General features: G+C 43.8%; 1 protein-coding gene across 1 annotated transcript in view; it reads right to left on the minus strand.

Moving 5' to 3' along the window:
• LOC121714723 overlaps positions 1-12,079 on the minus strand; it is a 15,106-nt gene extending 3,027 nt beyond the window's left edge. Inside the window, exons 1-7 of the mRNA XM_042099740.1 lie at positions 11,782-12,079; positions 11,409-11,537; positions 10,518-10,673; positions 9,399-9,883; positions 8,692-8,774; positions 4,914-5,425; positions 4,212-4,295 (exon numbers count right to left, since the gene is read on the minus strand). Of these exons, the coding sequence (XP_041955674.1) occupies positions 4,212-4,295; positions 4,914-5,425; positions 8,692-8,774; positions 9,399-9,883; positions 10,518-10,673; positions 11,409-11,537; positions 11,782-12,079 (1,747 nt within the window). The remainder of the gene's footprint in view (positions 1-4,211; positions 4,296-4,913; positions 5,426-8,691; positions 8,775-9,398; positions 9,884-10,517; positions 10,674-11,408; positions 11,538-11,781) is intronic.
• Positions 12,080-12,313: the final 234 nt, after the last annotated feature.

The raw sequence follows: 12,313 nt of genomic DNA on the forward strand, positions 1-12,313 counted from the left end.
GTTCACTAACTCCCACTTATTCAGAAAATAAAGTCGAGATGTTTCATTAGTTCATTAAGGTAGGGCAGGACGAAGCAAAGAAGACATAATGATTATATATTATAGATCTATACAACAGCATGTTTAAGAGCACCATGTTTATTCTCTGTTTTAGGATTGTGTCTCTAATAAAAGCGTTTTGAGCAAACCTCTTCCACTGGTCCAGAAGCCCGAGCTCAGCGTGGGTCCTCTCTCGCAGCGCTTCCGCTCTGAGCCTGAAGAGGGCGCTCGCGTGCCGTGCACGTAGCTCTTCTTCTCTCAGGAACTGCAGGGACTGGGCCAGAGAGAGGTGGCCCTTCAGCGCCCCCTGGCTGTAGAACTCACTCAGCTCACTCCACTAAGGGAAACCGTAGTAAGCACTCTCACCGTTGGAAAATCAAAGCTTGTTGATATTTCAGCTCAGCAGTCAATAAATGTACAATCTTTTCCATGATCTTTTCCTAGAGGCAAGGCATTGATAGGCTGGAGTAGTTTATGGCTTGGTCTAAAGGGACTCATATTTATATAAAGGTTTTATATTGACAGGGCCAGGTCTATGTGCAAAAACGGCCGTGCACACTGAACTGAGAGAGAGAGCAGTAAGGCCACAATCCATGGACTTCACCTTTAAGAACACTTTATAAGAATCTGCTTAACCCTTTGAACCCTAAGCTGTTTTTAGCGAATTTTCACTACCTTTATTCATAAGGATTTATTCTGGTCATTGTAAGTGCCACAGTCCCTCCAGGAATTCGCGATGTTGCGATCGCAACAATTAACGCAAATTCAGCAAATCCTCGTGAATTCTGGGCGACCTTGCAATTTTGTCCAAACACTGCAACTTTTTCGCAAATTTGACCAATCATCATGGTTTCCCCGTGAAATTTCACCTACCACAACAATCCCTCGCGCAGAATATTGAGTCAGATGCCACACTTCTGCAGACACCAGACTTGTTCACTCCTCTGCAGTTTTGATGACAATAAATAGAAGGCTAACGTTAATGATCTGCTTTACTTGCATCTCTCCACCTGGTGTTGCTAACCTGCCTAGGCTATGAAAGTAAGTTAATTAAGGCCTACTTGGTTTACTGACATTTGAGTAGGCTACAATATGCAACCCATTGGCAAACGTTTACACCTGGAGATGTCATTTTAGCTCGTGTCATGTTTGCTAGCTTGTGGGCTCAGTTTGTGTAGTGCTACCAAAATCATAGAAATTAATAACATCGTAAGAAATTTACCTGTTCTATGATCCAAGAATGATTTCATACGAGTTATTTTCTAACATTTATTTTAACTAATGACATAGAAAACATCCCGAATTACATCCACATAATTGTAATGCACTATGCAAAGTTATTTCCAGTCATAGCCGAACACAGTGAGATGCAAGCGTTCCAATCCACTTAGAAATGTAATTAGGCTACTCTCACGTCCTTAAAGTGACAGGCAGTCAATTAGACTTACACACCACCAATGTAATAACATTAAAAAAAAGTGTAGTCTAATAGTTTAAATCAATATGAAATTACTAGATACTTAGTTGGCTATTAGTAAATATGCAAGTCACAGAATATGAATTATTAAAAAGATATGAACTTAATATGAATTACAACATATATGAATGTATTGAAACATATCACATGATCCCATCTCTTTAGGGGGCTGTCTTTTTTGGACAGTTCTATGAAAGGTTATACTGCTTTGTGAATTACCCCAGTCAAAGTATTTACACAAGTAGAGTAGGCCACTTTGATTTTCTGTAACCCTTACTATTTACCTTTACTTATCCTTTTTAATAAGCATCAAGATGATCAGTGTAATTTTGGTCTTACTAACCTTAACTACCCTCAATTAAAAAATAATAAAAATAAAAAAATTGCAACTATTTTTGCAATTTTCACTTCCTCTCGCAATTTCTTCGCAACAGACAGCTAAAAACACCGAGAATTCCATCGCAATTTTTTAGAAAAGTGGCGAAATCAGGCATTTTAGATCGCAACAATCACAAAAAATCCTCGCGAAATCCTGGAGGGACTGATATTATATATTGTTTTTTTTCAGCAGAGTCTAGGCTATCCAGATCTGCCATCATTTAATGTATTAGCACTAGCATTGATTTTATTTTGATATTTGAAGAATTAAAATATAAAAAGCGTATTATAAAAATTCTTATATTTTGACATGTATCTCACCACAGCAAGCTCATAGCTCTACGTGAATTTCATAAGTGTGTGGGGCAGACTGTCCTGAATCTGGCAATATAATTGCCATGTTGGAGGGATACAGTACTCTGGGGCTGAGCAATTTACAGAAATATGTGGTGTGTGATTTACGGAAATAAATGCCATTTTTTATTTAGTGATGAAAAATGACCTTTCTGCGCTCCATATCTGTGACATGAACTGATCTGACCTGATTTGACCCGAGTTTACGTGTTAGCCTGCGTGTGGCTGGTGGTGAGAATCATTATGGTGTAGGCACTCATAATGATTCTCAACTTTTTACTGCATTGCCATGAACAAAGTAAAGGCAAAAAAGGTGTTTCTTTGTTGAACAAATTGGGATGCAATGTGAGCCTTGAATTGGATGCCATGCAGGAATTTGCTAGGATCTCAAAAAATCTCGGATTATAAACATTCTTTGTCATAGAGAAACACACGATAGCGTTGGATTATAAACATGCTTTGCCACAAAAACAGACAAAAACGTGGGGTAAGTCCAGCTATATGAAGTTATTATTTAGCTGTCACTTCGTCTTGTTTTATAACCCAGAAGGATGTACTTGGTATCAAATGATAGCTCTGTGTCTCCTCTTTCATCTGACATGCGTGGCATATTTATCCAATTGAGGGTCCGCGAGTAATTCAAACGAGAGTAATGGGTGTGTAGCGTTGGTTTGTGTACATGACGTTATTATTTTGCAGTCACTTCGTCTGTTTTTATAAGCCATAAGGATCGATATACATGGTACCAATGGATAGCCCTGTGTCTTCTCTTTCATCTGATATGCTTGCCATATCTATGCGATCACGGGTTCGCGAGTAATTCAAACGAGAGTAATGGGTGCGCAGGTGAACGCAAAGAAGTATAGACTATAAATATGATGCAATTTGATTTAATTTCGTGATTTTTTTATTTTCATACTTGATCGTACAGACAAGTGTGTAGTCTCATTGGAAAGCCCCACTTCTGCTCTGTCACGCAATTAAGGTTTTATCTCTGCGATGAACAGTTCCGGAGAAATGTAACAGAGAAGAAAGGGTGTGTTTTTTGACGCACTTTGCGTCAATCGGGTTCTAAGGGTTAATAGACACAATCCATGGATTTCACCTTTAAAAACACTTCATAAGAATTTAGAGATTTAAAGTGATTTTAGAGAATGAATATCAAGTGTGCAATGTCAATACAGAAGTTGAATGCTTTAAAATTTCTAAAAAAGTAAACATTTCTAAAACAAAGCTTTGTATTGGAATCGTTAGTGGAATCGTTAACATGTGGATGTGTACGATTCTGATGGATCGGGAACGTTTGGAACCGGTTCCTAACCAATACCTGGAACCGATTACCAAGCCTAGGTGTGGTATTAGTGTGGGTGTGGTGTTAGTGGTGGTGTTGGTGTTGTGGGTGGGTTTGGTATTAATGTGGGTGTGGTGGTGGTGGTGGGTCTGGTGTTAATAGTGGTGGAGAAGGTGGGTGTGGTGTTATTGGTGGTGGAGTTGTTGGTGGAGCGGGTGCGTGGTGTTGGTGATGATGTTAGTGGTGGTGTTGGTGGTGGAGAAGGTGGGTGTGGTGTTAGTGGTGGTGAAGGTGGGTGTGGTGTTGGTGATGGTGTTAGTGGTGTTAATGTTGGTGGTGGAGTTGGTGGGTCTGGTGTTAGTGGTGTTAATGGTGGTGGTGTTGGTGGTGGAGTTGTTGGTGATGGTGTTAGTGGTGGTGTTGGTGGTGGAGAAGGTGGGTGTGGTGTTAGTGGTGGTGTTGGTGGTGGAGTGTTGTGGCTCTTTACCTTACTGGTGGAGTCTGAGCTGGAGCAGAGGGAGGGGCTGCTGCTGCTGGTGTTGGATAGGGTGGGTCTGGTGGTGTTGCTGCTGGTGGTGGTGGTGTTGGTGTTGGTGGAGAGGGTGGGTCTGGTGGTGTTGCTGCTGGTGGTGTTGGTGGTGGTGTTGGTGGAGAGGGTGGGTCTGGGGGAGCATGTGGGTCTGGTGTCACTGCCGCCTAACACAGGCCTCTCTGCATGACCCACCCAATCTCCAGCTAGAGCAGAGTCCCCAACACCTGGACACACACACATGCACACACAAACACGCACACACGACACACACATGCACACACACACGCACACACACACCACACACACGCGTGCACGCACGCACACACGTGCACGCACACACGCACGCATGCACGCACACGCACACACACACACCACACACACGCGTGCACACGTGCACGCACGCACACACACACGCACACACACACACACGCACGCACACACACACGCACACACACAAGCACACACACACAGTTCAGTACAGCTCCACTGCTATAACATCAACAGCGCTAAATGTACAGTATGGTGAATGGATGGCTGGATGAATGCATGAATGTGTGTCTGTTTTCATGGATTGTGTATATGCTGTGTGTACTGTATGTTTGTAAAATATTCTTAGCAATACTTTTAGCAATATGCTATAAATATGGTGCACTGCACTATAGCCAATAATCACTAACTAGGAAGCTGCAGCTCACTGACATTTTAATTTGTTTTCATTTGAAATCTCCATTGAAGGAATATGCTATGATGTGTTTCATTTCCATATTGATTAAACCAGTGAACGTACGCTTGCTGTGTCTGTGTACATGTTTCATATTATATCTAAATATTACATAACCCACCTAGTGCCTCCATGATACTGTTTGACTGGGTGCATCCATCTCTCTGAAGTCCTGCACTGAAGACTGACCTCTGTGTAGAGCCTCTATGATCCTGAATGGGGGCTGTGTCTGTGGGCGGTGAGGCTCTAGCGTGTGTTTGGGGTCTGTGATCCTGATCCTGACTGGGGACTGTGTCTGTGGTTGTTGAGGCTCTAGCGGGTGTTTGGGGTCTGTGATCCTGACTGGGAACTGTGTCTGTGGGCGGTGAGGCTCTAGCGGGAGTCTGGGATGTGGGCCTCATCTGGGACAGATCTGGGCCAGAGTCCAGTGCTGTGTGTGGGGTTAGACCCGGATCCCGAGGCCGACACAGAGCCAGAGCGTCCTCCAGCCGAGCGTCCAGAGAGGCCGCGGCATCCCTCAGTGCCTCCGCTCTCTCCCTCTGGGTCTGCGCCAGGACACGCCCCCACACCTGCCCAGGTGACCCCACCTGCCCTCCTGTCCCAGCTGCTGGGGTCACGCTAGTCTGTGCGGTCCTGCAAGATACAAACCCAAGACGTCTGACGTCCCAGAGCACAGGGTGCCAAACTCTGTTGTACTGTGTAGGGCAGGGTTGGCCAAACTTTATGGCTCAAGGGCCACATTGAGTTTTGAAAATCCCCCCCCCAATGACACACACACACAAAAATACATTTTTTTATAGCCTATCATTTAGTATCAAAAGTATTTGTTTTAAAATATGAATTTCTTAAAAAAAATGCTAATTCGATGCTGTTTAACACATGTATAAATTGTGCACTGTCGCTTTAAGAATAATTCACGTTTATGTCTCAATGATCTTCTGCCTGCTCCGCTATAGCTAGTGCTGTACCTACGGCTGGGCCCTCTCACAGTTTATAAATGGTCAGTAGTGGGAACTACTGTTGCCTTCATGATTTCCTTTTTAAAGTTTCTTATAAGAAGGCGATATCAATTATCAACAATGACAAGCCAGCTGGAACCTGCCGCTCTCTCTCCCTCTCGTGAGCGCAGACGCGTTCCCAATTGACCGATCCCAAGCCCCACCTCCCATTGTCAGTCCCATAGTTACTGTTGCTAAGTCGGACAAGTTTGCAGGAAAGTGTGCGAGAACGCGTGTTCAACATGGGGACGCAGCACCCCCATTTAGCCGAGTGCAACAGTGTATGCTGGATTTCTGGGCGTCAAGTAATATTGATATATTCAAAAAACAGAGGCCAGAAAGGCCTTCAGTATGCGGAAGGGCACATTCACAATGTCCGCTGTTATCAACAAGGTGGAACACCACAAATCGAGGACAAACCAATCCGGTGTTACGGATCTTAATGGGATATGCATGTTAACTGGGGATAAACAATTAACACGTTATCACAAGCAGGTAGTTTACCTTATTTGCTGCAGATGTGACTCTGATTCAATAAACAGGTCTGTGCAAACATATGGTGTTGACGTGCCATAACAAAATCTAACCATATTTCGAGGATTAATTGAAGACGGGACCAAGTGCTGCAGATCCAAGTTCCCACGCAACTTGGGAGAGTGGCTAGCCTATAGGCAGCTCATGTTGGGGAGGTGGAGAGATAGCTTCGCTTCGGTAGGCCGATAGCCTACTTATTATTTTGAATGGCTGCTTTAGAAGGAAGAGTTCAAATAAACATGATACAAGTGTATTGAAAAGAAACCGCTAGATCTATCTGAGATTAAACCTACCACGCACGACATATCTGCATGGCAGGCAGACGCTATTAAGAGTAATTGCAGACGTGATTTGTCTTGCATAAGACTTCATCAGTGCCCGCTTAGGCTAAATGTGGGCAATGTAGTAGGCCTTTGGCGATTTCGAGACTGCATAGCCTATACAGCAAAGCATAGTTTTGAATCGGCACATGATTTGATCTTTAGAAGACATTGGCTATCTCTCGTTCATCCATCAATAATGCATCGCAGTAGGATATTGCGTTTGTTGAAAAAATGATCGTTAGCTTATTTCTTTGAACAGTCTTCTATCCCAAGTTAAACATGGCAAGGTAGCCTGTGCCTAAACGCTGAAAGTATTCTTGTTGTGTGTAAGGCGATACGTGATTGAGTATGAGTATGAGTGTGTGAGTTCAGTTCCTGCAAGGTAGGTATAATTTTTTGCGTAGGCTTATATTGTCGTTTTAACAGTGGAAACCAGGTTTAGTTATGTTTTTGTGTGTAGTTATTTTCGTACACACTCAGATTTCTTTACTGAAAAGTAGCAGCCTATCCAAAGTTATGCAAAGTTAGGCCTGTGTGTGGTAGCGTTTCACACGGTCAGGATATCGGATGTCACTTCTACAAGTACCCCAGGCATATATTTGAACCTTTTTGAGCTCTTTAGTTATTTAGTCTACTTGCAAAAGAAGCATTATAGCATTCGCATAACAGGCGTATTGTCATACAGAATGGACACTAGAAAATTCAAAATTGACCGAGGTTGACCGAGGTCCTCCGAAGTCCTCATTGTGACATAGTAAAAAGGGGCGGGGCTTGGGATCGGTCAATTAAAGTAGCATAACGTTCAAGTTAGATCTGCTGCAAAGGAGATAACTAAGAGTAGGCTTATCATCTCTATTTAACATGATGTTTTGACATTGTAAACGTTCTCTAAGGAGAGTGAAAAGCAGTTTGCAGTAAAGCTAACCAACGTCATCTCTATCGCAGGAAAAAAATAGCGAGCAGCCTGATAACCAAATTAAATGCTCGGCGGGCCGGATGAAAGTGCTTGGCGGGCCGGATCCGGCCTGCACGCTGCAGTTTGCCCACCTCTGGTGTAGGGTGTTGTACAGTTCTGCAATAGGACTGTGTGTAATATAGTGTGTAATATAGTGTGTTATATGGACTGTGTGTAATATAGTGTGTTATATAGGACTGTGTGTAATATAATGTGTAATATAGTGTGTAATATAGTGTGTTATATGGACTGTGTGTAATATAGTGTGTAATATAGTGTGTTATATGGACTGTGATATAGTGTTTTATATGGACTGTGTGTAATATAATGTGTAATATAGTGTGTAATATAGTGTGTTATATGGACTGTGTGTAATATAGTGTGTAATATAGTGTGTTATATGGACTGTGTGTAATATAGTGTGTTATTACACGGCTCTTCACAAGGCAAGTAGAACGCTCCATTGGCTTGAATGGGATTTCCCAAAGTTCTACGGTAAAATATGTTCATGTAATTACCGCTGCAAACATATAATTACCGCTGTCAATGGCAACGGGTTTTGTGCTTCTGATACGTCTTTCATATCACTACGCAAGGACTGGAACTTCATTCAAAAGTGAAAGCAGACGGTTGATCAGCTGTGTTCTAAAGAATGTTTGATTGAAGTTCAGCGTGTGTTGTTGCGAACTATTTGTTTCTCAGCAAATGCCACGATGAACGGTAACAAATAGTCTAGGCTATGTAGGCTAAAGTCATATGGTGGGGAGTTTATTATTTCATTTTGGCAAGTAGCCGTGTAATAAGCGGGATAATGTATAGAACGCCGCTGCACGTCGGGGTCCGGTTCGCCCTGTCGGGACTTATTTTCCCAATAATGACCGGCGTTCTATACATTATCCCTTACATATATGGACTGTGTGTAATATAGTGTGTTATATAGTGTGTTATATGGACTGTGTGTAATATAGTGTGTAATATAGTGTGTTATATGGACTGTGTGTAATATAGTGTGTTATATGTAGAATATATGTAGCTATGCGACGTGAGGTTCTAGAATGTGAGATGACAGGTGACTCTAAGAGATCTCACCCTCCTGTGTGCAGGGATGTTCTGACATGGCTCCAGGAAACAGCCTCCCTCTGTGCTACAGCAGAGCCAGGGGAACTCCTTTCCTACAGGGACACGGGGACACAGGGACACAGATTCAGGGACACGGGGACACAGATTCAGGGACACAGTATCTGCCTAATTACAGGGACACCATGTAGAGGCACACCTGTCCCCTCAGCAAATGAAGATTCTAATTAAGAATGCGTTCATCAGCAGTGTAAAGGCCTATTCACACCAAGAACGATAACGATAACTATAAATAAATATCGTTCTCGTTAATATGAATGACGACGTTCACACATACTGTAAACTATAACGACGTGAAGAACGATATCGTTGGGGATCACTTTCAGAGCGATTTTGAGAACGATAAAAAGCTAATAGCCAATCAGAACCTATCAAATTTTAGCCGTCACATTCATTAACACAAGGACAGACTTTGTTTATCGCTGTTCAGTGTGGACGTGTCGTTATGGTTGTAGTTATCGTTATCGTTATCGTTCCTGGTGAATGACCCTTAAGATTTCCACATCTTATTTAATGGAATATTCTGTGGAATATTCTACAACATTCTAAAAGGTTTCCTCTTACAATGTTCTGCAACATAGGCTACTTCCCCAGCATTCCAAACTACATGACAGCAAAGTTGTGTGTGACTGTGGAAGGACACCTGGTTGTGACCTCACCGCTGAGGGAGTGTCCACTGTCCTCCTGCTGCGTGCCAGCGCCTCTCTCTGTCTCCTGGTCACTTCTTGGAGTCTGTTCTTCCTCCTCTCCTCCTCCTCCTCGGCCTCCCTCGCCTGTCGTCTCATCTTCCTCGTCCTCTTGACCCCTTGGCGTCGCATGTACTCCTGCAGCTCGGGCTTGGGCCATCTGCCGGCCGCATGTGTGTGTCCAGGTTGTGTGTGTGATTCTGTGATCTCAGCCACTGGTGTGAGTGTGTGTTGCAGTTGTGTGTGTTTGTGTGTGTTTGTGTGTTTCTCTTTCCCAACTGTCTTAGGAGGAGGAAGGTTACGGATTCCCTTCACTCCAGTCTTGGGAGGAGGAAGGTTACGGATTCCCTTCATCCCAGTCTTGGCTGATGTGGGCTGAAGCACTAAGTGGTCTAGACATCTCTGATCACAGTCCAGAGCCTCTGACTCATCTGTGCTACCTGGCTTATTAATCAGACCTGTAAAATAATATCATTAAAATATTACTGAAATGAAATAATTTAGAATTATGAAATCTTTGGTTTACTCAACAGTATGACATTAGCAAAAGCCGGAAAGTTAAATTAAACTAGCTTACGTAAGCTAGGAGGCTAACATTAAACTACACTAGCTTACATAGGCTAGCAGGCTAACATTAAACTAAACAGCTTACATAGGCTAGCAGGCTAACATTAAACTAAACTAGCTTACATAGGCTAGCAGGCTATTGGTAGAAATTAGTTTGACGGGCGGCACATACAGGATATCAGACAAGAAGCTATCAATGGTTGCAACAATGATATAATCAGATAGTGAAGTGTTTATTTCTTGCTTCAAATCTACAAATCTAAGCAAAATAATGTCACACAAATCACATTTCAACAGATTCAGCAGCCATTACCGATGTCATCGGCCATCTTTGTTTACTTTTCACAGCTGTTTCAGACGTTGCCGCAAAAATGACGTTATTCGGGAAGTCTAAGATATCTTAGAAGGCAGCTAAAATATTTTTTCCGGTTTCGGACCACACTTGCTGCCTCGCTCCCCAGTTAGATATCTTAAAAGGCAGCAACTTTCAACCATTTCGAACAGAGCCTATCAGTATGCAGTCACCTTGTGGCCCAACAGGTGCGGTCAAGCTGTTGGCACGCTGTGGAGAGGGTGCCACGTTCTCTTTGGTGCTGGTGAGTGCTGTCCTCGTTGACCCCAGGAAGTGCTTCATAAGTTTTTGGGCGTCACGCCAGGCGGAGATGTTAGCTGAATGCTCTCCTACAGTGAGACAAGGGATGGCTTGAAGAGAGGAGTAGTGAACACACACACACACACACACACACACACACACACACAACACAGTGAGTAGTGAACACACACACACACACACACACACACACACACACACACACACACACAGTGAGTAGTGAACACACACACACACATACACACACAGCACAGTAAGTAGTGAACACACACACACACACACACACACACACACAGCACAGTGAGTAGTGAACACACACACACACACACACACACACACAACACAGTGAGTAGTGAACAGCAGAAGTCTGATTCCCTAACCAGTCATGGCTGTCCCAGCAGTGAGCTGTGTGTGTGTGTGTGTGTTCTGAGATTTACACTACGGAGAGTGAGATATACACTACAGAGAGTGAGATTCCTGGCCCATGATGTCCAGCCACATCCCTACACATAACCTGCACATCCCTACACGTAACCTGCACATCCCCAACAGGCTACTGCAGCTTTGTGTTCTATGTATCAAAGTGCTGAAAGTATCTCTGAAGAATCAGACCGTTCACCCTGGCTCAGTCCATGACTGCATCAATGGGAGCTCACCCATGACTAATTCTCCCCCATTGCAAGGCCACGTCACTGGGCTGTGTTTGGCATGAGAAGATACACACACTCTAAGCCTCGCTAACACTCTGAGCCTCGCTAACACCGTTCTTATTGAACCCTGAGACCCTTTACCCCTGGGAGCCTTACGCAGCGGAGGAGGGCTGGGAGCGTCTGATCTCGCTGGTCCTCTCGCTGGTCCTCTCTTCGCACAGGACTCCCTCTCAGAAGCCCCTCTGGACGACGATCTGACCGCCATCCCACCACCAGAACCTCCTCCTAGTGTTTACAAAGACATGCTCAAATTTAAAATGTGATTCTATTTATAAAGACTAATCAGGTATTTTAATTCAAATATAATTATATTTATAAAGATTAATCAGGTATTTTCATTCAAATGTAATTCTATTTATAAAGATTAATCAGGTATTTTCTGCCCTAAAATCACCACTTCCATTCGGTTCTCTGGCTCTGACTGAGTTTTAAAGCTGATGATGTACTCAGGTCTGTTAATGGAACTGACCTTTGAGAGAGAAGGTCACTCTGCAAACTTTTCTGGTCATCTGGACCCCGTGCTGGACCTTGTTGTTCACCAATATTCCTTCCTCAACAGGCGTCCTCCTCTGATTGGCCAACGTCCTGAGCCTCACCCGCCTCTGTTCCAGAATCTTCTCCCTCAGATTGTCCAGAGTGTCCGACTTTGGGACGCCTCTCCTAAGGAGCTCTTTGCGTCGCTCCCAGATACACCTCATCCCCGTGGGACCCTCCGCGGGCTCCATCACTGAGTGCATGGGCTGACTCACGCAGCTCCCATGGGCCATGAGCAGCACTGTAGTCAGACCTCTGGGCAGAAGGCCAAGTAACTGTTCATACACAGTGGAGACATTTCTGGTGCACTCTTCCTAAACAGGCCTCCAGTGTCATATCATAATTCTTCCTCCCTTCCTCCTGATAAGACAAGAGATCTCCTCAGAATGGCAGAGAGGAGAGATGGCTCCAGATTGTTAAAATAACTCACTTGGAGCTAACCTCTTTAGCATCTGCCTCCATATGAA

The sequence above is a fragment of the Alosa sapidissima genome, chromosome 8, assembly GCF_018492685.1.
Source record: "Alosa sapidissima isolate fAloSap1 chromosome 8, fAloSap1.pri, whole genome shotgun sequence".
NCBI lineage: Eukaryota > Metazoa > Chordata > Actinopteri > Clupeiformes > Clupeidae > Alosa > Alosa sapidissima.